This window comes from Odocoileus virginianus, chromosome 11 (genome assembly GCF_023699985.2).
Source record: "Odocoileus virginianus isolate 20LAN1187 ecotype Illinois chromosome 11, Ovbor_1.2, whole genome shotgun sequence".
In the NCBI taxonomy this organism is placed as follows: Eukaryota; Metazoa; Chordata; class Mammalia; order Artiodactyla; family Cervidae; genus Odocoileus; species Odocoileus virginianus.
In genome coordinates, this window is record NC_069684.1 from 69,160,502 (window position 1) to 69,184,395 (window position 23,894).

Genomic DNA, 23,894 nt, shown 5'->3' on the forward strand with positions numbered 1-23,894 from the left:
CCTCCTCCAGGGATTCTTCCTGACCCAGGGCTGAACTCGCATCTCCTATGTCTCCTGCATTGCAGGCAGATTCTGGGGTCTGCAGTTCACAGGGTCACGGAGAGTCGCTATCAGACACAATTTAGCGACTGAACAACATAATTTGGGATTTAACACATGAAATTCCTCTTTCCTGAATAGTTGGAATTAACTCATGAGATTGTCATGAAAACTTTAGTGGAGCCACAAAGATATCCTCAGGTAAAGGAGTCTCTAGATACTCTGGAATACATGTAGACACTCTAGATACTCTGGAAAGATACCTGGGAACCTGGTAGTAGTAGGTGCTTCTGAAAAACCGTGAGCTGTGTTTTTGCAAGATAGGAGAGTAAAGTTTATTTGCAATGTACCTGCCAATGACTTTTTAAAGTTTACCATGTGTGTGGCTTAAACGTTCAAGCTAGCTAAATAAAAGACAAATGTATGTGCTCCCTTTGATCAACAAGAAACATTGCTCCCACTATTTTCTAATTCTGTCTTCTTACAGTGGACTGTGGGTGGAGCCCCGAGGAACCAGCTCCCCTTTCGCCTCCTTGTCGTTGAAAAGGTGAAGGTGACTAGCGTAAAGACTTGCAGAAGATTTTAGTCTCTCCAGTCAGAACATACACTTCATTACGTTCATATGTAGCTTTAGGATGAGAAGCTATTAAAATCTCTTGCTAGTTCTGGCTAATGAGATATTGATAATGCAGAGGATTATGCATGTGTAGAGGCAGGTATGCATGTGAGAAACTTCTGAGAGGAGACCTCTGTATAATCCTCTCAATCTTGTTGGAAACCTAAAACTCCTATAAAATGGTAAAGCTTTAAAAACAATTTTTTTAAACTACAGTTACAAAAAAAAAAACCCTAAATGGAATGCTTAATCTTACAACAAATCAAGAGCATTAGTGGAACAAAATTAAAACTTTAAATAAGGTATGTAATATTATTTCAATGTTGACTTCCTTATTTTGATCGTCTAATCATGGTTACGTTAGATGTTAATATTGAAGGAATCTGAATGAACAGCATATGAAAATATTCTGTGCTGGTTTTCCAATTTTTTTAAGTCTGAAATTATCTCAAAATGAAAAAATTGTGGAATGATAAAAGATGTGGGAGATCAGTGAACACTGTACAACTCTCTGAAATTATCTTGAAAATAGAACTGAAAACTGGGGTTTAGAGGATGGATGAGAATTTAAGGGATAGAGAGATTTAACTGGACATAAGAAGAAAACTTGAAAAGCAATGCAAAATCTTCAGCTTTTAAGTCTAATAAGAAATAAAATGTATATATAAAATATCTTCCTTGTAGTGTCCACAGGCACTTCTGGGGGGTGAACTGCAAACTGGGAGGGTGAGCGAGAGAGAAAAGTGTGAGTTCATGGTATCAGATTAACAGGACTCTCCTAAATACATGTAAATCCGTGGCTAATTCATTTCAATGTGTGACAAAAACCACTGCAATGTTGTAAAGTAATTAGCCTCCAACTAATAAAAATAAATGGAAAAAAAAAAATAGGACTCTCCTAAATCCAGGTGACTTATAGGAGATTTCAGTCTTCCCATTCATATCCTTTTCTCAGGATAACTTGCCACAGCTCAAAAATATCTACTGCTTTTAAGCTGAGAAGCTGGAAGAAAATGTGTGTGAATATAAGCAATGTAGGCTGAGGGAATTCTCCCTCTCGGCATGAAAGCATAAATTATTCACAGAGAGTCATGTTAAACTAGGATTGTTCTCAATAGACATCAGGCTGAAAAAAAGAAAATATTCAACTGTGAAAAATTATAAAGACTCTGAATAAGCGCAGGATTTCCAAACAAGCCCTAACCTTCTCACAACTAAAATACCACCATAAGAGTGTAATTACTATATTTTACAACTTAGTAACTTACCTGTTGAAACAAGGAAAAGAAATGTTTGGGTAAAAACACTGGAAAGGAATTGTTTGCAGTTTCACAATTTTATATGAAAAATTGCAATAAATTTAGAGGCATGGGCATGCCAGAGGAAGGCCTATGTTGAAGCATAATTTCCTCCTAAGGTTAAAACTAAGTGAAAGGGATTTGGAAATGCTCTGTTTTCTAAAAATAAAATAAGTAGCACATGTAAAAACCCATAGACATCAAGAAGCCTCATTCCTCAGATATAAAAGTTGGTTATCCCATCTAGCAGGCAACCTGAGCCAACTCAAGTGCTAGCTAAAGGTAAGAAAAATGTAGAATGGGTGGTAGCAAAGGAAGATGATTTATATCAACTATAGCCTCACGATCAGAGGTAACATGCAACTATCCCTCTCAGAGAGATTTTTGAGAGACTGCAGCCAGCCGGTTCTTTAAAGAGTCAGTGATAGAGAACAAGTAAAGTGAAAGTGAAAGTGAAGTCGCTCAGTTGTGTCTGACACTGCGACCCCGTGGACTATAGCCCACCAGGCTCCTCTGTCCATGGGATTCTCCAGGCAAGAATACTGGAGTGGGTTGCCATTTCCTTCTCCAGGGGATCTTCCCAACCCAGGGATCGAACCCAGGTCTCCCGCATTGCAGGCAGACCCTTTAACCTCCGAGCCACCAGGGAACAAGTAAAAGGGGCATAAGTGGGTTGGAGTGGTCTAAATGCTTCTGCACCCACGTGACATCCCTTGGCCCACTTCTGATTACCGTCTCAGCCGGGGTACACAGTTTACACAAGCTTATGTTTATAGGGATGGTGTTCTACAGAAAGCACTCACAGCAAATCTGTTTTCCTGCCTGGGCCTTCTCTGAAGCTGGAGAACTATAGTTGGAATTGACCAGGGGGCAGTTACTGCCCTCAGGGCGACCCTAAACTGATGGGAGACAGAAAGCAGTGGATAAACACCCCAGTCTCCCATCCTTCAGACAGACAATTTTGAAAGGCATTCCTTACACTTCGTGGGCTCCAAGAATTGAGCACCTACTGTTCACAATACTTTTCTTTTCCTTTTTCCCCTGTCTCTTATGTCATCCTGCACGCCTGCTCCCCAAGATCCTAGTTCCCACTTTTGGAGCCAAGAACATCCAAAATGAACCACTGGCACTCCAGTCACTGTCAAGCTTGGCTTTCAGAGTAACACAAACTATGGTACCCAATAATCTCTATCTTGTTGGTGTGGAGAATCTTTCACAATGATGACATTTCATTTCTTAACCTGATTAGAGACAGATCTTTATAGCCCTAGGTACTCATTTCTTCTCCTTTCTGGCATTTAAACAAACAGATGAATCAGCAAGACTGAGTTAGAGCAAGAAATGTCACTAGACTTCCAAGTCTCCCCTTTCTAAGTCAGTTCGTCCACGTGGGACATTGTTACATTGTTTATAAGTTTATAAACAATGTTACATAAGTTTATAAATGCTTCTTGCCCTCTTGACTTAAACAGAGCTTTGTAGGGTGTCTCTCTTTACTGTAACATTGGCCACAATGCTTACACACTATCTATGCAGGAAAAATGAGAAAATGAGACTTTGAGGGGGATTTTATCAACTCTGCCATTTTCTCATGCAAGAAAACTTTTCTTATAAGACTTTTTGTTTGTTTATGTTTTCCAACTGATAAACTTCATTCTATAGCTCCTTGCATGGCACTAGTGGTATGTATAGTATCTGCGACCACCTTTGGACAATATTTCTGAAAAGAACAACCCCAAAGTCACCTGGTATTAAGTGCTATGATCATTTGTGGAACCAAGTGGGACCATGTGAGAAATCTGTAGAATACTTGTGAAAAGTTCTCTCACTGTTCTTAACTTTTTTACATGCTGGCATTTCAGGCTTCCATGTGACATCTTCTTGGCATATTCTTGTTCCATCAGGAGAAACAAGGTAATAACCTCCATCACATGTTTATGAAATATGGTCCTCATTGGTATACTCACTCCTGTCAGGAAAACCTCTCTTTTCACTTATGATTCTAATAGTCTCCATCCCTTGTATTGAGCAGTATACTTCTGATAAATAAAAAGTGATGCTCATGTGTTTAACAAAATCATCAGGGAGACGTGCAAACCTGTCTCAGGAACTGATAAAATTGACAAGAAGTCAGCATGGAAATGGATGCAGATTTGAATAGCATCATTAACAAATTCAAAAATTTCAAATTTGCACCCCAAAATTGCAAAATATACTTCTTTTCAAGTACATGCTAAACATTTGCAAAAAAATTACTTCATGCTTTGCAATGAAAGAAGTCTCAATAAATTTCAAGGACTGAGATAATATAGACTACTATTTTTTAAACTTTGACATCATCTACTATTTATGAACATTTATACTTATGTCATAGCAGTTTCGCTCTTGGATGTTTATCTGGCACACATCTGTGCACCCAGAGACATACAAGAATACTAAAAGTAGCATTGTTCTTAATAACTCTAAACTGGAAACAACCCAAATGCCCATCAAGAAGAGAATGGATGACTCAATTATATATATGTTACAAGGGAATAATAAACAGGTATAAAAATAAACATGCCAGAGCTTCAATCCAGAATACGAACATCACAAACATAGTGTGATCGAAAGAAGCAAAGTACAAAACACCAAATCACTGTGTATATAAAGCTCTAAGATGTGTTATAAGTCAGCAGAACATTTACCTTTGGATAGGAAAGGGACTGACGACTGGCTAATGCCACGGGGACACGTCTCAGGGTGTACATAGGTGTGCTGCTGTGCTCGCTTCTGTGTGTTAGTCTTCAACAAAAATGTTGAAAACTTAGGTGCTCAAGGAAGCCTGTACAAGATTTTAATTTTCAACATTTTTTCATGAACAATAATAAATTCTTAATTCATCTTTTTTGTGATCTTCCTTGGGGTTACCACATCCAAAATGATTGCAAATGCCTATTAACATATACCTCTTGGCAAAATTTTATTGACCCATATATACCTCTCTCTCTTCTCGAGGATGAAGAAATAAATATATTCAGAGTTTTATATCAGCTTTAGAGTTAATACACAGGATGAAATTTAGTCATTGCTTGAGGTTAGGATTTTTTCTTCTTTTGTTGTAAAGTTGAAGAGAAAGAATACTTTAAAACCTTTATTTGGATGTCTGCTTCTGATCAAGATGGAATAACAAAGATAGGATTCACTCTCAGCCTGGAACAATTTAAAAAGGTCAAAGGGGAAAAAGACAAACTAAGTGAAATAATGTTTTTTTGACATTAAGTATCAAGCAGTACAAGACGTTGGTCCCTCGTACTGAGGAAGCAGGGAAAAGCTCTCTGATGGTCACAGGCTGAGAGTTTTCAGGCTTCAGCACAGAGAAGGGAGAACCAAGGCAGAAATTCTGCCTCTCCCTGAAGGCCGTTGAGGAGTTAAGGAAACAGAGATGGGAGTCCAGAGAGGTCAGTGTTCACAGGGCAGAGTGAGGAAGAGAAAATGTCTGATCAGAGACAGAGCATTGCAGATCTTCAGAGGATCCCTTCAAGTTTTCAGCTACATGTCAAGTTTCAGCTGCAGGTAAGCAAATAACCAACAAGGAACCCCAAAGAGCAGACAGAACAATATCTATATCCACTCAGGCCTGAATATCGTTCATTTTACCACCAGATAGACTGGAAAGCCTCATGTTTTGTGGAGAATTGATAAAATAATCAGAATAATACTATCTTTGCAGGGGGCTTATCTGATCCCTCTAAACAAAGGCAAAAGGCAAGTCTCAAGATGATCAGCTTCTGAATAGTTTAAGTGCAACCCAGACTAAACTCAAGGATATTTTCAACAAATGCAAAAATATCCAGCACCAAAACATCACATTCAAAATGTCTGGCATTCAGCTTTAAAACCACTACAAATACAAAGAGGCAAAGAAAATATAACACATAATGAACAGAAAACTCAATCAATAGAAACAAACCCTTAAATGACACATGTGATATAATTAGAAAATAAAGACACTAAAATGGTTATTATAACTATATTTCATATATTTAAGTATATAGAGGAGAGATTGAGCATGTTAAGTGGAGACATTAAAAATATTTTAAAAGACCCAACTTAAACTTTTAGAAATAAAAACTTGTAGTTGAGAGGTCTCACATAACAGATGAGTGTTTGAAAGTAAAAAAAGAAAAAAGTTGTCAGATTTACATTATGTTAGACACCCTAAAAGAAAAGATTAAGAAATTTGAACACACAGCAATTATTAAAAATGAAATACCAAGAGATCAAAAGACTGGAAAAAAAGAATCAGAGCTACAATGAATTGTGAAGCAATTTCAGGTGGTTTCATATATGCATAAGCAGAGCCCCTGAAAGAAAGAAGGGAAGAGAGGTGAAAAATATTTGAGTAAATAGTGGTTATAATTTATCAAGTTTTGTGAAAATTATTAACCCATAGATTAAATAAACTCAACAAACTCCAGTGACAAGGAACAAAAAGAAAACTGAATGACGATACAACATATCAGAATCAAATTTCTTAAAATCAAAGATAAAAAAAAATTTTTTTTTAATCTTTCTAAAGAAAAAAGACACCCTAAATACAGAGGAGCAAAGAACAAGGCTGACAACAAACATCTTGTTGGGAAAAGTATGATTTCACTTATATGTGAAATATAAAAACCAAACAAACTATATGAACAAAACAAACATGTGGATGTAGAGAGCAGAGTAGTGGCTACCAGAGAAAAAGAGACAGGGGGGAAGGGCAAAATTGGGAGAGATCAACTGTACGGTGATGAATGTAAACCCGAATTCTGGTGGGGAGCATGCTGTAGTGTATGCCAAAGCTGAAATATACTGTTGCATACATCAAACATATAATGCTATAAACCAATGATACGTCTACAAAAGTTAAAAAAAAAAAGACAATAGGGACTTCCCTAGTGATCCAGTGGTTAAGAATCTGCCTTTCAACGCAGAGAACTCAGGTTCAATCCCTGTTTGGGGAACTAATATCCCACGTGCAATGTGGCAAGTAAGATCCCCCCACACACCCCGCAACTACTGAGCCTGCACACTTGGGAGCCCACATGTAATATCAAGAGAGAAGCCTGGCCACCACAGCAAAAAGGTCCCACATGCCACAGCAAAGGGCCCACTTGCTGCAACTAAGACCCGATGCAGCCAAATAAATATTTCTAAAAAGAAGATAATAGAAGCAATGTTTTTAAAGTAGCAAAAGAAAACAACAATCAATCTAGAATTCTCTATTCAGAAAAAATATCTTCCAAACACAAAGGCAAACTAAGCTTTTTTCAAACGTTTAAACCTAAAAGAATTCATTACCAACATGTCTAAATTATAGGAAATATGGTGGAAGTAATTCAAGCAAAAGGAAGATGATGCCAGATGGAAATCTGTATTTACAAAAAGGATGAAGAGCACCAGAAATGGTAAATATGTAAATAAGTAGAAAGTTTTTCCCTTGATGTATCCCTCAGTCAGGAAATAGCTGAACATCTGTGGGATATTTATACCATGGAATACGATTCAGCAATAAAAAGGAATAAATTATTGATGTACATAATCACATCTATCAATTTGAAAGCAATTGTGCTAAATGAAAAAAAGCCTTACAAAAAAGCACATTATTTCATCTGTATGAAATTCTAGAAAATGTGAACCAGTCTATAAAGGCAGAGCGGTGATTTTCTGGGGACAGTGAGGGAAGGGCAGAGGAAGGAATCACAAAGAAGCACGAGAAAGCTTTCAGACAGATCGGTACATTCATTACCGGACCATACTGGCAATTGCAAAGGTGCACATGCATGTCAGATTGACAGACTCACATACTCTACATGCATGTGTTTTATTGCATGTCAATAAAAAAAATAAAGGTGTAAAAAAAATTGAAATGTTCTAAAAAGCTGACATAAGGGAAATGTAAATAAATAAATTTTTTTTTATTTTAATTGAAATGTATTTGGTTTACAATGTTATGTTAGTTTCAGGTATATAATATAGTCATTCAGTTATACAGACACAAACATACATATATTAATATGCATCAAATAAATATACTTTTTAAAGCTGTAGAAATTTTCTCTCAGATAACACTTTTCCACATTAGATTTCTTTTCATTTTTTAAATTTTTTTTTTAGATTTATTTTTAAATAATTTAGAATAAAATACTCCAGCCCTCTAATTGAAAATAAATCTAGAATTATCTCTGTATCTGTCAAACTTCTTAATTTTTCAAAATAAGCTTTAAAATGTCACAGTAATACCTGACATTTATATCAGGTTATAATTTACCCATAAATATCATCAATTACCAATATATGGATATAGCACATTTGTGACAACTTGCATACACAACTTCTCATTTTATGATATATAGATGGTAAAAAGTGTTTTGTTTTTAACATAGCAGTCAGTGAAACTTTAAACCTAACTTAGAAAACAAGTAGATTTTTAAGCATCTGTGAGCATTATTTATATATGAGAAACTAATATATTAGCTATTTTTTCTATTCATTAGGGTAGAGTCCTCCAAAGATCCTATTTATTCACCCTCCTGTTCTTCTTTAAATATGCTTTTAATTTTGTCTTTTTATTAATAAAATATGCCCCATTTTTCCCAATAGAATTAGTCATATTATGAATACCATTCTTTTCAAATGTATTTAGTTAATTCCTGATTTTGAATATTGATTTCTCAATAGGTTGATCTAAACTAGGACTGCTCATTATTTGTCTCCATATAATACATTAAAATCTAACTGTGTGGAATCCATGTAGTCTGGGCCTCCGTGATGTCACTTACAGAATGACAGAATCCTTGTTGTCTGAATGGAGTCATTTTCCTCATTTCCTGACATCCCTATCTAAGGCCGGAAGAGCATCCACTCATCCCTCACCTCCTTGCTCACTTTCCCCAAAGGACAAGGAGGTGGAGGAAGAGACGGCAGGGGCATCTCATCTGTAAAAAAGTCTCTACATTTCTGGTCAAGGCTTCCTTCCTTCTATGGCAGGACCTAACTCCTGAGGCTATGTTCCCTAGACCAGATAAGGAGGCCCAGATCTTGCCTAAAGGGGAATTACAATAGAAGCTGTAGTGTCCCCAGATACTATAACATTGTCACCAGGAACTTCATGATTTGAGCTTGAACGTTGCCCCCACTTAGCTCTTGGAATTTGGTTTTTTTTCCCTACTGAATATGATGCCAAAGGTACACATGGATTGAAGAGAGGATACATGTCTGCCATGTAGCCCCTTCATGGAACACAGCCTTGTTCTCCTGGTGAAAAGATTTGCCTAACTCAATGAAATGCTAAGCCATGCCATGCAGGGCCACTCAAAACAGGGGGTCTAGTGAAGAGTTCTGACAAAAAGTGAACTACTGGAGAAGGAAGTGACAATCCACTCCAGTATTCTTGCCATGAGAACTCCAGGAACAGTATGAAAAAGCAGAAAGATATGACACCAGAAGATGAGCCCTCTAGGGTGGGAGCTTTTCAGTATGCTACTGGGGAAGAGTGAATGGCAGTTCCTAATAGCTCTAGAAAGAATGAAGTACTGGGCCAAGGCAGAAGTGATGCTCCGTTGTGGATGTGTCTGGTGATGAAAGTAAAGTCCAATGCCATAAAGGACATATTGCATAGGAACCTGAAATGTTAGGATCATGAATCAAGGTAAATTGGATGTGGTCAAACAGAAGATGGCAAGAGTGAACATCGACATCTTAGGAATCAGTGAACTAAAATGGACTGGAATGGGTGAATTTAATTCAGAAAGTGAAAGTCACTCAGTTGTGTCTGACCCCATATCATTCTCCAGGCCAGAATACTGGCGTGAGTAGCCTTTCCCTTCTCCAGGGGATCTTCCAAACCCAGGGATAGGACCCAGGTCTCCCGCATTGCAGGCAGATTCTTTACCAGCTGATCTGCAAGGGAAGACCTTAATTCAGATGACTATTCTATCTACTACTGTGGGCAAGAATCTTTTAGAAGAAATGGAGTAGCCCTCATAGTCAAACAAAAGAGTATGAAATGCAGTACTTGGATGTAATCTCAAAAGCAACAGAATGATCTCAGTTTGTATCCATGGAAAACTATTCAGTTTCACAGTAATCCAAATCTATGCCCCAACCACTAATGCTAAAGAAGCTGAAGTTGACTGGTTCTATGCAGACCTATAACACTTTCAAGAATTAACATCAAAAAAAACAACGTTCTTTTCTTCATAGAATGCAAAAGGAGGAAGTCCAGAGTTATCTGGAATAACAGGTGAGTTTAGCCTTGGAGTACAAAATGAAGCAGGGAAAAGGTTAACAGAGTTTTGTCAAGAGAACACACCGGTCATAGCAAACATCTTTTCCAACAACCCAAAAGATGACTCTGCACATGGACATCACCTTGTGGTCAATACGGAAACCAGATTGATTACATTCTTTGCAGCCAAAGATGGAGAAACTCTATACAGACAGTAAAAACAAGACCTGGAGCTGACTGGTCCACAGCATGAGCTCCCTTTTGTAAAATCCAGGCTTAAATTGAAGAAATAGGGGAAACCACTAAGTCATTCAGGTACGACCTAAATCAAATCCCTTATGATTATACAGTGGAGGTGATGAATAGATCCAAGGGGTTAGATCAGGTAGAAAGAATGCCTGAAGAACTACAGACAGGGGTTCATAACACCATACAGGAGGCAGGGACCAAAACCATCCCAAAGAAAAATAATGCAAAAAAGCAAAGTGGTTGTCTGAGGAGTCCTTACAAATAGCTGATGAGAGAAGTGAAGTAAAATGCAAGGGAGAAAAGGAAAGATATAGCCAACTGAATGCAGAGTTCCAGAGAATAGCAAGGAGAGATAAGAAAGCCTTCTGAAATGAACAGTGCAAAGAAATCAAGGAAAACAATAGGGTGGGAAAGACAAGAGATCTCATCAAGAAAATTGAAGTTATCAAGGAGACACATGCAAGGATGGGCATGACAAAGGGCAAGAATGGTATGGACCTAACAGAAGCAGAAGAGATTAAGAAGAGATGGCAAAAAATACACAGAAGAACTATACAAAAATGATCTTAACAACCCTGATAACCACAACGCTATGGCCACTCATCTAGAGCCAGATATACTGGAGTGTGAAGTCAAGTGGGCCTTAGGAAGCATCACTATGAACAAGGCTAGTGCATGTGATGAAATTCCAACTGAGCTATTTGACATCCTAAAAGATGATGCTGTTAAAGTGCTGCACTCAACATGCCAGCAAATTTGAAAAATTCAGCAGTGGCTATAGGACTGGAAAAGGTCAGTTTTCATTCTAACCCCAAAGAAGGGGAGTTCCAAAGAATGTTCAAACTACTGAACAACTGTGCTCATTTCACATGCTAGCAAGGTTATGCTCAAAATACTTCAAGCTAGGTTTCAGAAGTATGTGAACTGAGAACTTCCAGATGTACAGGCTGGGTTTTGAAAAGGCAAGAGGAACCAGAGATCAAATTGCCAGCATTCAGTAGATCATAGAGAAAGCAAAGGAGTTCCAGGAAAACATCTACTTCTGCTTCATGGTCTATACTAAAGCCTTTGACTGTGTTGGTCACATCAATCTGTGGAAAATTCTTAAAGAGATGGGAATATCAAACCACCTTACCTGTCTCTTGAGAATCCTGTATGTGGGTCAAGAAGCAACAGTTACAACCAGACATGAAACAATGGAATGGTTGAAAACTGGGAAAGGAGAATGACAAGACTGCATATTGTCACCCTGCTTATTTAACTTACATGCACAGTACATAATACGAAATATCAGGCTGAGTGAATCACAAGCTGGAATCAAAACAACCTCAGATATGCAGATGATACCACTTTAATGGCAGAAAGTGAAGAGGAACTAAAGAGCCTCTTGATGGGGGTGAAAGAAGAGAGTGAAAAAGCTGACTTTAAACTCAACATTCAAATAATTAAGATCACAGCATCTGGCCCCATCATTTCTTGGACAAATAGATGGGGAAACAATGGAAACAGTGACAGACTTTATTTTCTTGGGCTCCAAAATCACTGTGGTCAGGGACTGCAGCCATGAAATTAAAAGACGCCTGCTGCTTGGAAGAAAAGCTATGATAGACTGAGACAGCATATTAAAAAGCAGAGACACCGCTTTGCCAACAAAGGTCCACATAGTCAAAGCTATGGTTTCTCCAGTAGTCATATATGGATGTGAGTGTTGGTCCATAAAGAAGAGTGTTTGCTCCTTCTGTTCGAAATTTGATGCTTTCAAATTGTGGTGCTAGAGAAGACTCGAGAGTCCCTTGGCCTGCAAGGAGACCGAATGAGTCAATCCTAAAGGAAATCAACCCTGAATATTCATTGGAAGGACTGTGGCTGCAGCTGAAGCTCCAATACTTTGGCCATCTGATGTTAAAAGCTGGTTCATTAGAAAAGACTGGGAAAGACTGGGAGAATTGGGAGGCAGAGGATGAGATGGCTAGATAACATCACTGACTGCATTTGAGCACATTCCCAGAGATAGTAGAGGACAGAGGAGCCTGGCCTGCTGCAGTCCATGGGGTAGAAAGTCAGACATGACTTAGCAACGGAGCAACAGCAACACATGTCTGTCAATTTGCAAGTTTATCAGATTTTTTCACTACATAGGTAAAATGTCACCTGATTTCTTATGATGGCAGAAGGGATTGAATAAACCACAAGGTAGGAGTGGCTTCCACCCCTAACTAACTGAGTTTGTGCTGGTTACTTACTGATTTCTTTTCCCAACACTGAGATGGAATTTTAAAAAGTAGTAACTACCTCTTAGGATCACGTGTGCGTATTTAGTCAATCAGTCATGTCCGACTCTGCAATCCTTTGGCCTGTACCTGCCAGACTCCACTGTCCTTGGGATTCTTCAAGTGAGAATACTGGAGTGGGTTGCCATTGCCTCCTCCAGCGATCTTCCTACCCAGAGACTGAATATGCAGTAAATATTAAGTAACTGAATTAATTGAAAGTTATATGCTTAGAGAAGTACTTGATATACAGAAAGTGCTTTGTGAATGTTAACAATAAGTATCATTCATATGATGACCTATCTGTATGTATTTACCACTTCAACGTATCAAGGCCAACATCAGCCCATAAAGCATCTCTGTGCAAACTTTAAAAAGGAAAATCTTGAAGGGATTTTTACCTCTATCTTTCAAAAAATTCTCAGAATATGTTTATTTTGTGAGGGTGAGACACTTCATTAGTGTCTACTGAAATACTTTTGTAAGGAATTAATAATTCTGCAGTATCTATGATATCACTTATGTCAAAATCATGTTACAGGTACACAAAATCCTCAGACAGATAACATAAAGAAACTACTAGCAGGAAAAAATAATAAATTAAACCTTTATCCTGGCATGAGAAAATTAGGAAAAAGTATTAATTTAATTTAAAATTACCCTGGTATTTAAGTGGGCTTGTGCCTGTGAGCATGCTACACCCATATTCCTGGAAAACTTTTGATGCCAATTATGAAAATCCCTTTGGTGCATACTCACTGAGTTCACAAGTGGGAAGAGAAGGATGCCACTCGTCATCAGCACCACAACGGATTAAATTTCTGCCATTGAGGATATAGCCTTTCTTGCAGCTGAACAGAACAGAGTCTTCATAGTGATAGATGGGTCCAACTCCAGAGAGAATGATTCCATTTGGAACTTGAGGTGGATGACAGACAATATCTAAAGAAGCATATAAAGAATATCTGAGTCATAAAAGAGAAATGGTCATAATGATGTGACCACTATTGATTTGGGTCTCATGGAGACCTGATACAAGCCTACATCAAGTACATACAAAGAAAACTTTTTAAAGTTTTATGTATATACTTTTTTAAAAAATTAACTTATTTACTTTAATTGGAGGCTAATTACTTTACAATATTGTGGTGGTTTTTGCCATACATTGACATGAATCAGCCATGGGTGTACATGTGTTCTCCATCCTGAACCCCTCCCACCTCCCTCCCCATCCCATCCCTCAGGGTCATCCCAGTGCACCAGCCCCGAGCACCCTGTCTCATGCATAGAACCTGGACTGGCGGTCTGTTTCACATATGATAATATACATGTTTCAATGCTATTCTCTCAAATCATCCCACCCTCGCCTTCTCCCACAGAGTCCAAAAGTCTGTTCTTTACATCTGTGTATCTTTCACTGTCTCACATATAGGGTCATCGTTACCATCTTTCTAAATTCCATATATATACATTAAGACACTGTATTGGTGTTTTTCTTTCTGACTTATGCTCTGTATAATAGGCTCCAGTTTCATCCACCTCATTAGAACTGAATCAAATGAATTCTTTTTAATGGCTGAGTAATATTCCATGGTGTATATGTACCACAGCTTCCTCATCCATTCGTCTGCTGATGGGCATCTAGGTTGCTTCCATGTCCTGGCTATTGTAAACAGTGCTGCGATGAACATTGGGGCACACGTGTCTCTTTCAATTCTGATTTCCTCAGTGAGTGGGTTGTTATTTCCTTCTCCAGGGGATCTTCCAGATTCTGGGGTGGAATCCATGTCTCCTTCATTGGCAGGTGGCCAGGCTTGGTGGTAAAGAAACCACCTGCCAATGCAGGAGACATGGATTCCACCCCAGAATCTGGAAGACCCCCTGGAGAAGGAAATAACAACCCACTCCAGTATTCCTGTTTGGGAAATCCCATGGACAGAGGAGACTGACTGGCTATGACCCAAGGGGTCGCAAAGGGTCGGAAATGACTTAGCAACTAAGGATGGATGATATCCTTTTAGTTCCTAGTTCCTCAGTGAAATGAGGTTCCATCATGTTATTCAATGTGGAAAAAAATTGAAAAAGCAATTTGTTAGTTCCCAATAATAGGTTGCTGTTTGCCAGAGGTGGGGATGCAGAGTGGACAAAATGAATGAAGTGGGTCAAAAAGTACAAACTTCCAGTTATAAGTAAATCATGGGGATGTAGGGCACAGCATGGTGCCTGAAGTTAATAGCTCTGTAACATATGTTTGAAAGTTGCTTGGAGAATGAACTTAAAATGTTTCATCATAAGAAAAGTTATTTTGTAACTTTAATGGTGATAAATGTTCACTAAAGTTATTATGATCATTTCACTGTATTTACACAAATATCAAATCACTGATGTATACCTTAAATTAGTATTTTAAGTCAATTATATCTCAAAAAAAGAAAAAAACCTTGGCAATATCTGAAGTCCAAATTCCAAAGACCCCAAATCTTCCTCTTCTAATGTCCCACTCTCCTGGATGATTGTGGTGGTGGGTCCGTGGTCAATAGTACTGATATGATGGTTGTGATGTAGAGGCAGCCAGGGCATCAGAGATCACAAGCACAGAACGAACCCCCCTCCCCCACTACCCCACAACTGTCAGTAATCGAGTCCCATCCGTCCTGCCACTTTAATTCCTTTTCTCAATTTCTATTCAGGTCTATTGCCACCGCTATAGCTGAAACCAGCTTCACTACTTGGCTGGAGACCTGCAGCAGATGTCTATGGGTTAAGTTCTGTCCCACTTCAAACTGTTGCCCACCTACAGCCAGACTTCTCCACGGCACATTTACATTTTAAATGCAGCACAATTACTCCCCTGGTTAAAGCCTTTCAGTGTCTGCTCTTCACATACATTCTTAACTTCTGAAGACACACAAGGTCGTTCGTAACCTAGTCCTGCTACCTTTCCAGCCTCAGGTCCTATCAATTCCAGCTTTTGCAGGCTAGAAGAAGACATATGACAGTCCCTTGGACTGCAAGGAGATCCAACCAGTCAATCCTAAAAGAAATCAACCCTGAATATTCATTGGAAGGACTGATGCTGAAGCTGAAGCTCCAATACTTTGGCCACCTGATGGGAAAAGCCAACTCATAGGAAAAGACTCTGGTGTTGAGAAAGACTGAGGTCAAGAGAAGGGGATGACAAAGGATGAGATGGTTGGGTGGCATCACTGACTCAATGGACATGAGTTTGAGTAAACTCAGGGACATAGTGAAGAACAGGGAAGCCTAACAGGCTACAGTCTATGGGGTCCCAAAGAGTCACACATGACTTAGGGACTGAACAACAACAATGCCTCAGCATTGTACTGAAACAAAACAGTAAGTGACACTGTGTTTTTAACTACTTGTAAAAGATATGTATTAGGCCAGGAAGCTGAGTCATTACTGATACTGACAGAACATCCCTTTTGGCTTTTCCAGAGAAGGTGAACATGATATCTCTGCTTGCCTTTTACTATTTATCTACAAATATTGGTATGATTTTATTTTCATCCTGTAGGCCTGCTGAGATCACCAGTGTGGAGTCCACCGATATTTTCAGTTGCTTCAGAAGAAGCAGAATACTATATTTTTTATTTTTTTTTCACTAGGCAGAAACAAGGTACTGTGTGTGTGTGTGTGTGTGTGTGTGTGTGTGTGTGTGCTAAGTGGTTTCAGTTGTGTGCCTTTGTGGCCCTATGGACACACCCCATGAGGCCCATCAGGCTCCTCTGTCCATGGGATTCTCCAGACAAAGAATACTGAAGTGGGATATCATGCTCTCCTCCTGGGGATCTTCCCCACCCAGTGAGTGAACCTACATCTCTTATGTCTCCTGCATTGGCAGATGGATTCCTTATCTCTAGCACCATATGGGAAGCCCCAATGAGGGACCAGACTAGCCAAAAGGCTTTAATGAAAAGTAAAATATACTATTTTCAGTTCACGGATTTCTGTCTCCTTATTCATTAGGTCTGCAAAACAGACAATGGAGGCTTTATCCTGGAGTTGTTACAGATTTAAACAATCTGGATTACCATATAAATGACAGCTGCTCTACAGGGTTACCAATTATAAAAGTGATACCCGTATTTGATACCCAAGTTGATTTTTCATTTGATGCTGAATTCGAAGGGGCAGAGTATAAAGGACTTTTCAGCTCTCCCAGTCTTCAGGATGACCTTTAAAATAGCTCCTCTACTACTTTGCAAAGGTCCAATAAGTTAACTCTAGAAGTATTTCAAAGCATACATTTTAAGAAATCAATTATAACCTGTAAAGTACAAAATCCAAGCACATGTTCAACATTTTCAATGGAAAAGAAGATACCACAAATAAGAGGACACAGAACAAAGTTTACTTACATTCACACCCTTTGGATGGTGTCCATGTGAAGTTTTCCTGACAAGTCAAAGTCAGAGGCTCATCTGGAATAGGTCTGTAGCCAAACTTGCATTGATATTTCAACTCAGACCCAACTTCAAATACTTCTTGATTGCTTAGCTTGTTGTCTCTTCCATCCCAGACAGCATGGGGAATGTCTGGTAACCCAATACAACTATCTGATCATGAAAGAAGCACAAAGATGAAAGAAAGCTATTTTGGTGGTTGGGAGACTGACCCAATGAGCTAGGCACACCTGTCCCCCAGAACAAGTATAACTCATATTAACTGAGGAAGAAACAGATGGCAAAGGCTAAATGGGAATTCCAAGAAGAGACTTGGCAGCATCAACCTCTGATAGACTACTGCCAAGCAGTCAGTGCACACTCCAGACCATCCCCAAGAAAAAGTAATGCAAAGGGCAAAACAGCTATCTGAGGAGGCCTTACAAATGCTGAGAAAAGAAGAGAAGTGAAAGGCAAAAGAGGAAAGGAAAGATATGCCCATTTGAATGCAGAGTTCCAAGAATAGAAAGGAGAGATAAGAGAGCCTTCCTCAGGGATCAGTGCAAAGAAACAGAGGAACACAATAGAATGGGAAAGACTATAGATCTCTTCAAGAAAATTAGAGATACCAAGGGAATACTTCATGCGAAGATGGGCACAATAAAGGACAGAAATGGTATGGACCTAACAGAAGCAGAAGATATTAAGAAGAGGTGGCAAGAATACACAGAAGAACTATACAAAAAAGATCTTCATGACCCAGATAACCATGATAGTGTGATCACTCACCTAGAGGCAGACATCCTGGAATGTGAAGTCAAGTGGGCCTTAGGAAGCATCACTACAAACAAAGCTAGTGGAGGTGATGGAATTCCATTTGAGCTATTTCAAATCCTAAAAGATGATGCTGTGAAAGTGCTGCACTCAATATGCCAGCAAATTTGGAAAACTCAGCAGTGTCCACAGGACTGTACACTGACACTGACACTGTCAGTTTTCATTCCAATCCCAAAGAAAGGGAAAGTGAAGTGAAAAATCACTCAGTCAGATCTGACTCTTTGGGACTCCATGGACTGTATAGCCCATGTAATTCTCTACTCCAGAATACTGGAGTGGTAGCCTTTCCCTTCTCCAGGGGATCTTCCCAACACAGGAATAGAACCCAGGTCTGCCCCATTGCAGGCAGATTCTTTACCAGCTGAGCCACAAAGGAAGCCCAAGAATAATAAAGTAGGTATCTGATCCCTTCTCCAGCAGATCTTCATGACCCAGGAATCAAACCGGTGTCTCCCGCATTACAGGTGGATTCTTTACCAACTGAGATATCAGGGAAGCCCCAGTCACAAAGAAAGGCAATTCCAAAGAATGCTCAAACTATTGCACAATTGCACTCATCTCACACTCTAGCAAAATAATGCTCAAAATTCTCCAAGCCACGCTTCAACAGTACATGAACTGTGAACTTCCAGATAGTCAAGCTGGATTTAGAAAAGGCAGAGGAACCAGAAGTCAAATAGCCAACATCCATTGGATCATTGAAAAAGCAAAGGAGTTCCAGAAAAACATCTACTTCTGCTTTATTGACTACGCCAAACCTTTTGCCTATATGGATCACAGGAAATTGAGGAAAATTCTTAATCAGATTACTTTACCTGCCTCCTGAGAAATCTGTATGCAAGTCAAGAAGCAACAGTTAGAATGGGACATGGAACAACAGATTGGTTCCAAACTGGGAAAGAAGTTTATCAACTCTGTATATTGTCATCCTGCTTATTTAACAGATATGCAGAGTACATCATGCTAAATGCCAGGCTGGGTGAAGCACAAGATAGATTAAGATTGATGGGAGAAATATTGATAACCTCAGATATGCAGATAACACCACCTTATGGCAGAAAGCAAAGTTTAGTTCTCTTGAGCCTCTTGATGAAAGTGAAAGAGGATGGTGAAAAAGTCGGCTTAAAACTCAACATTCAAAAAATGAGGTCATGGCATCTGGTCCTATCACTTCATGGCAGACAGATGGGGAAACAATGAAACAGTGAGAGACTTTATTTTCCTGGGCTCCAAAATCACTACAGATGGTGACTGCAGCTATGAAATTAAAAGATACCTGCTCCTTGGAAGAAAATCTATGGCCAAACTAGACAGTAATATTAAAATGCAGAGACATTACTTTGCCAACAAAAGTCTGCCTAGTCCAAGCTATGGTTTTTCCAGTAGTCATGTAAAGATGTGGGAGTTGGACTATAAAGAAAGCTGAGTGCCAAAGAATTAATGCCTTTGATCTGCAGTTTTGGAGAAAACTCTTGAGAGTCTCTTGGACTGCAAGGAGATACAACCAGAATTCAGTCCTGAGCATTCATTGGAAGGACTGATGCTGAAGCTGAAACTCCAATACTTTGGCCACCCCATGTGAAGAACTGACTCATTGGAAAAGACCCTGATGCTGGGAAAGATTGAAGGCAGGAAAAGAAGCGGACAACAGAGGATGAGATGGTTGGATGGCATCACCGACTGGATGGACATGAGTTTGCACAAGTTTCAAGCGTTGGTAATGGACAGGGAAACCTGGCGTGCTGCAGTCCATAGGGTAGAGTCAGACACAGCTGAGCGACTGAAATGACTGACACTGACAATGCATACAGCAGTCCAGAGGATGTCATTGAGGCAACACAGCATGGTGCAGAAAGGGGCAATATCTAGGTTACTGGGTCAGCCTCCAGGAGCTTAGTTCTCCTTCCATGTCAAAGCACTTCAGCATGAGAAATATCAGAGATCACTGAGGATATACAGCACAAATTTGCTGCTAAATAAACCAAATGTACCCCTGGTTCTCCTTGCCTAAAATGGAATTACAGTAGGCGTTGTAGTGTTCCCCAGATGCTATAACACTGTCACCAGGAACTTCCGATATGAGCTTAAACCTTGTTCCACATAATACTGGATTCTGCTTTTATTCCCTACTGGATATGTTGCCAAAGGTACGTAGGGATTGAAAAAGGGATACAGGTCTGTCATATTGCATGTTTATCAAATTCTGTCGCTACCTATGTAAATCATCACCTAACTTCTCATGATGGCAGAAGGGAATGAATAAATCACAATATAGCAGTGGCTTCCATTGCCAAATCACTATGAGCTTGTGCTAGCTACTTAATCACTCTGTTTTGAAATCATTAAGATGTGGTTTTTAAAAAAGTAATATCTACCTCTTAGGATCATGGTAAATACTAAATGAATTAAATGATGTCATGTACTTATAATAATGCTTGATACAAAGTGCTTAATAATTCTTAGCAACAAATATCATTAATATTATGACTGATCAGTATGTATTTACAACTTCAAGGTATCAAGGTCAACATCAGCCCATAGAGCATCTCTGTGCAAATTTTTAAATGGAATATCTTGAAGGAATTTTACCTCCATCTTTCAAAAAATTCTCAGAATATGTTTATTTTGTTAGGATGAGACAATTTACTAGTGTCTACTGAAATATTTTTGTAAGGAATAAATAAATCTACCATGTCTGTGATGTCACTGGGGTCAAAACTGTATGATATATATGTATAGAAAATCCTCAGATAACACAAACGGATTACTAGCAGGAAAAGGAAAAACAAAAAAACAAAATTAAAAAAACCTTCCTTCCTCCTGACATGAGAAAACTAGAGAAAAGTACTAATTTAACGTAAAATGACTCTTGGGATTTAAGTGGACTTGTGCCTGTGAGCATGCTACACTCATATTCCTGGATAACTTTAGATGCCAATTATGAAAATCCCTTTGGTGCATACTCACTGAGTTCACAAGTGGGAGGAGAAGGATGCCACTCGTCATCAGCACCACAGTGAATTGAACTGTCGCCACTGAGGATATAGCCTTTCTTGCAGCTGAACAGAATAGAGTCTTTGTAGTGATAGATGGGTCTAAATCCAGAGAGAATGATTCCATTCGGAACTTGAGGTGGATGACAGACAATATCTAAAGAAGCATAGAAAGGACATCTGAGTTATAAAAGAGAAATGGTGATAATGATGTGATTACTATCGATATATGGGTCTCAGGGAGACCTGATACAAGCCCACATCAAGTAAACATAAAGAAAACATTTTAAAGCTTTATGTATATCCCTTTAGTGGACTTCCCAAGTGGCTCAGTGGTTAAGAAATTGCCTGTCAATAAAGGAGATGTGCATTCAACTCAGGGTCTGGAAAGTCCCCTGGACAAGGAAATAACAACCCACTCCAGTATTCATGCTTGGGAAATCCCATGGACAGAGGAGTCTGGTGGACTACAGACTGTAAAGTCTCAAAGAGTCAGATATGACTTAGCAAATAGTTCCTAGGAACCTAAGTGAAATGTGGTCCCATCATGTTATTCGAGGTGGATAAAGCCCTATATCTTTTTCATTAAAAAATTGAAAAACAATTTCTCAGTTCCAGACAATAGCTTGGTGGTTGCCAGGGCTGGGAATGTAGAGTGGACAAATGAATGAAGTGGGTTTAAAAGGTGCAAGCTTCCAGTTATAAATAAATTATGGGGATGTAATGTACAGCACGATGTCTATAGTTAATACACTGTAATATATATATTTGAACATTGCTTAGAGTATAGGACTTGAAAGTTCTCATCATAGGAAAAATTATTTTGTAACTATATAAGGTGATAGATGTTCACTAGAATTATTACGATCATTTAACTATACTAACAAATATCAAATCAGTATGAGGTACACCTAAAATAATACTATATGTCAATAATATCACAAAACACCATTCACTTCAGTTCAGTTCAGTCGCTCAGTCATATCTGACGTTTTATGACCCCATGGCCTCCCTGTCCATCACCAACTCCCAGAGTTTAACCAAACTCATGTCCATTGAGTCAGTGACCCCTTTAGCCATCTCATCCTCTGTAGTCCCCTTCTCCTCCTGCTTTCAATATTTCCCCACATCAGGGTCTTTTCAGATGAATCAGTTCTTCACATCAGGTGGCCAAAGTATTGGAGTTTCAGCCTCAGCATCAGTCCTTCCAATGAACACCCAGGACTGATCTCCTTTAGGATGGACTGGTTGGATCTCCTTGCAGTCCGAGGGACTCTCAAGAGTCTTCCCCAACACGACAGTTCAAAAGCATCAATTTTCTTTATAGTCCAATTTTCACATCCATACATGACTACTGAAAAAACCATAGCTTTGACTAGACAGACATTTGTTGGCAAAGTAATGTCTCTGCTTTTTAATATGCTATCTAGGTTGGTCATAACTTTTCTTCCAAGGAGCAGGTGTCTTTTAATTTCATGGCTGCAGTCACCATCTGCAGTGATTTTGGAGCCCAAAAAAAAAATAAATTCTGCCACTGTTTCCCCATCTATTTGTCATGAAGTGATGGAACCAGATGCCATAATATTTTTTTTCTGAATGTTGAGCTTTTAGGCAACTTTTTTACTCTCCTCTTTCACTTTCATCAAGAGGCTGCTAAGTTCTTCACTTTCTGCCATAAGGGTGGTGTCATTATCATATCAGAGGTTATTGGTATTTCTCCCGGCAATCTTGATTCCAGCTTGTGCTTCTTCCAGTCCAGGATTTCTCATGATGTACTATGCATATAAGTTAAATAAGCAGGGTGACAATATACAGCCTTAATGTACTCCTTTTCCTATTTGGAACCAGTCTGTTGTTCCATGTCCAGTTCTAACTGTTGCTTCTTGACCTGCATTCTCAAGAGGCAGGTCAGGTGGTCTGGTATTCCCATCTTTTGAAGAATTTTCCAGTTTGTTGTGATCCACACAGTCAAAGGTCTTGTAGGTCTTCACAGAACCGTTCAACTTCAGCTTCTCCACTGTTACTGGTTGGGGCATAGGCTTGGATCACCGTGATATTGAATGGTTTGCCTTGGAAACAAACAGAGACCATTCTGTCGTTTTTGAGATTGCATCCAAGTACTGCATTTTGGACTCTTTTGTTGACCATGTTGGCTACTCCATTTCTTCTAAGGGATTCCTGCCCACAGTAGTAGATATAATGATCATCTGAGTTAAATTCACCCATTCCAGTCCATTTTAGTTTGCTGATTCCTAGATTGTCAGCGATCATTCTTGTCATCTCCTGTTTGACCACTTCCAATTTGCCTTGATTCATGGACCTAACATTCCAGGTTTCTCTTGAAAAACCTGTATGCATGTCAGGAAGCAACAGTAAGAACTGGATGAGAACAACAGACTGGTTCCAAATAGGAAAAGAAGTACATCAAGGCTGTATATTGTCACCCTGCAACTTATATGCAGAGTACATCAAGAGAAACGCTGGACTGGAAGAAGCACAAGCTGGAATCAAGATTGCCAGGAGAAATATAAATAATCTCAGATATGCAGATGACACCACCCTTATGGCAGAAAGTGAAGAACTAAAAAGCCTCTTGATGAAAGTGAAAGAGGAGAGTGAAAAAGTTGGCTTAAAGCTCAACATTCAGAAAACTAAGATCATGGCATCTGGTCCCATCCCTTCATGGCAAATAGATGGCAAAACAGTGGAAACAGTGACAGACTTTTTTTGGTGGTGGGGGGGGGGCTCCAAAATCACTGCAGATGGTGACTGTTGCCATGAAATTAAAAGATGCTTACTCCTTGGAAGGAAAGTTATGACCAACCTAGATAGCATACTAAAAAGCAGAGACATTACTTTGCCAACAAAGGTCTGTCTAGTCACGGCTATAGTTTTTCCAGTGGTCATGTATGGATGTGAGAGTTGGACTGTG

The 23,894-nt window shown here is 39.1% G+C and overlaps 1 protein-coding gene across 1 annotated transcript in view; it reads right to left on the reverse strand.

Annotated features, from left to right (window-relative positions):
* The window catches only part of LOC110151195 (C4b-binding protein alpha chain-like), a 62,096-nt gene that overhangs the window by 18,455 nt on the left and 19,747 nt on the right, over positions 1–23,894 (reverse strand). Inside the window, exons 8-10 of the mRNA XM_070473757.1 lie at positions 20,937–21,119; positions 17,109–17,306; positions 13,486–13,668 (exon numbers count right to left, since the gene is read on the reverse strand). Coding sequence (XP_070329858.1) covers positions 13,486–13,668; positions 17,109–17,306; positions 20,937–21,119 — 564 coding nt within the window. The remainder of the gene's footprint in view (positions 1–13,485; positions 13,669–17,108; positions 17,307–20,936; positions 21,120–23,894) is intronic.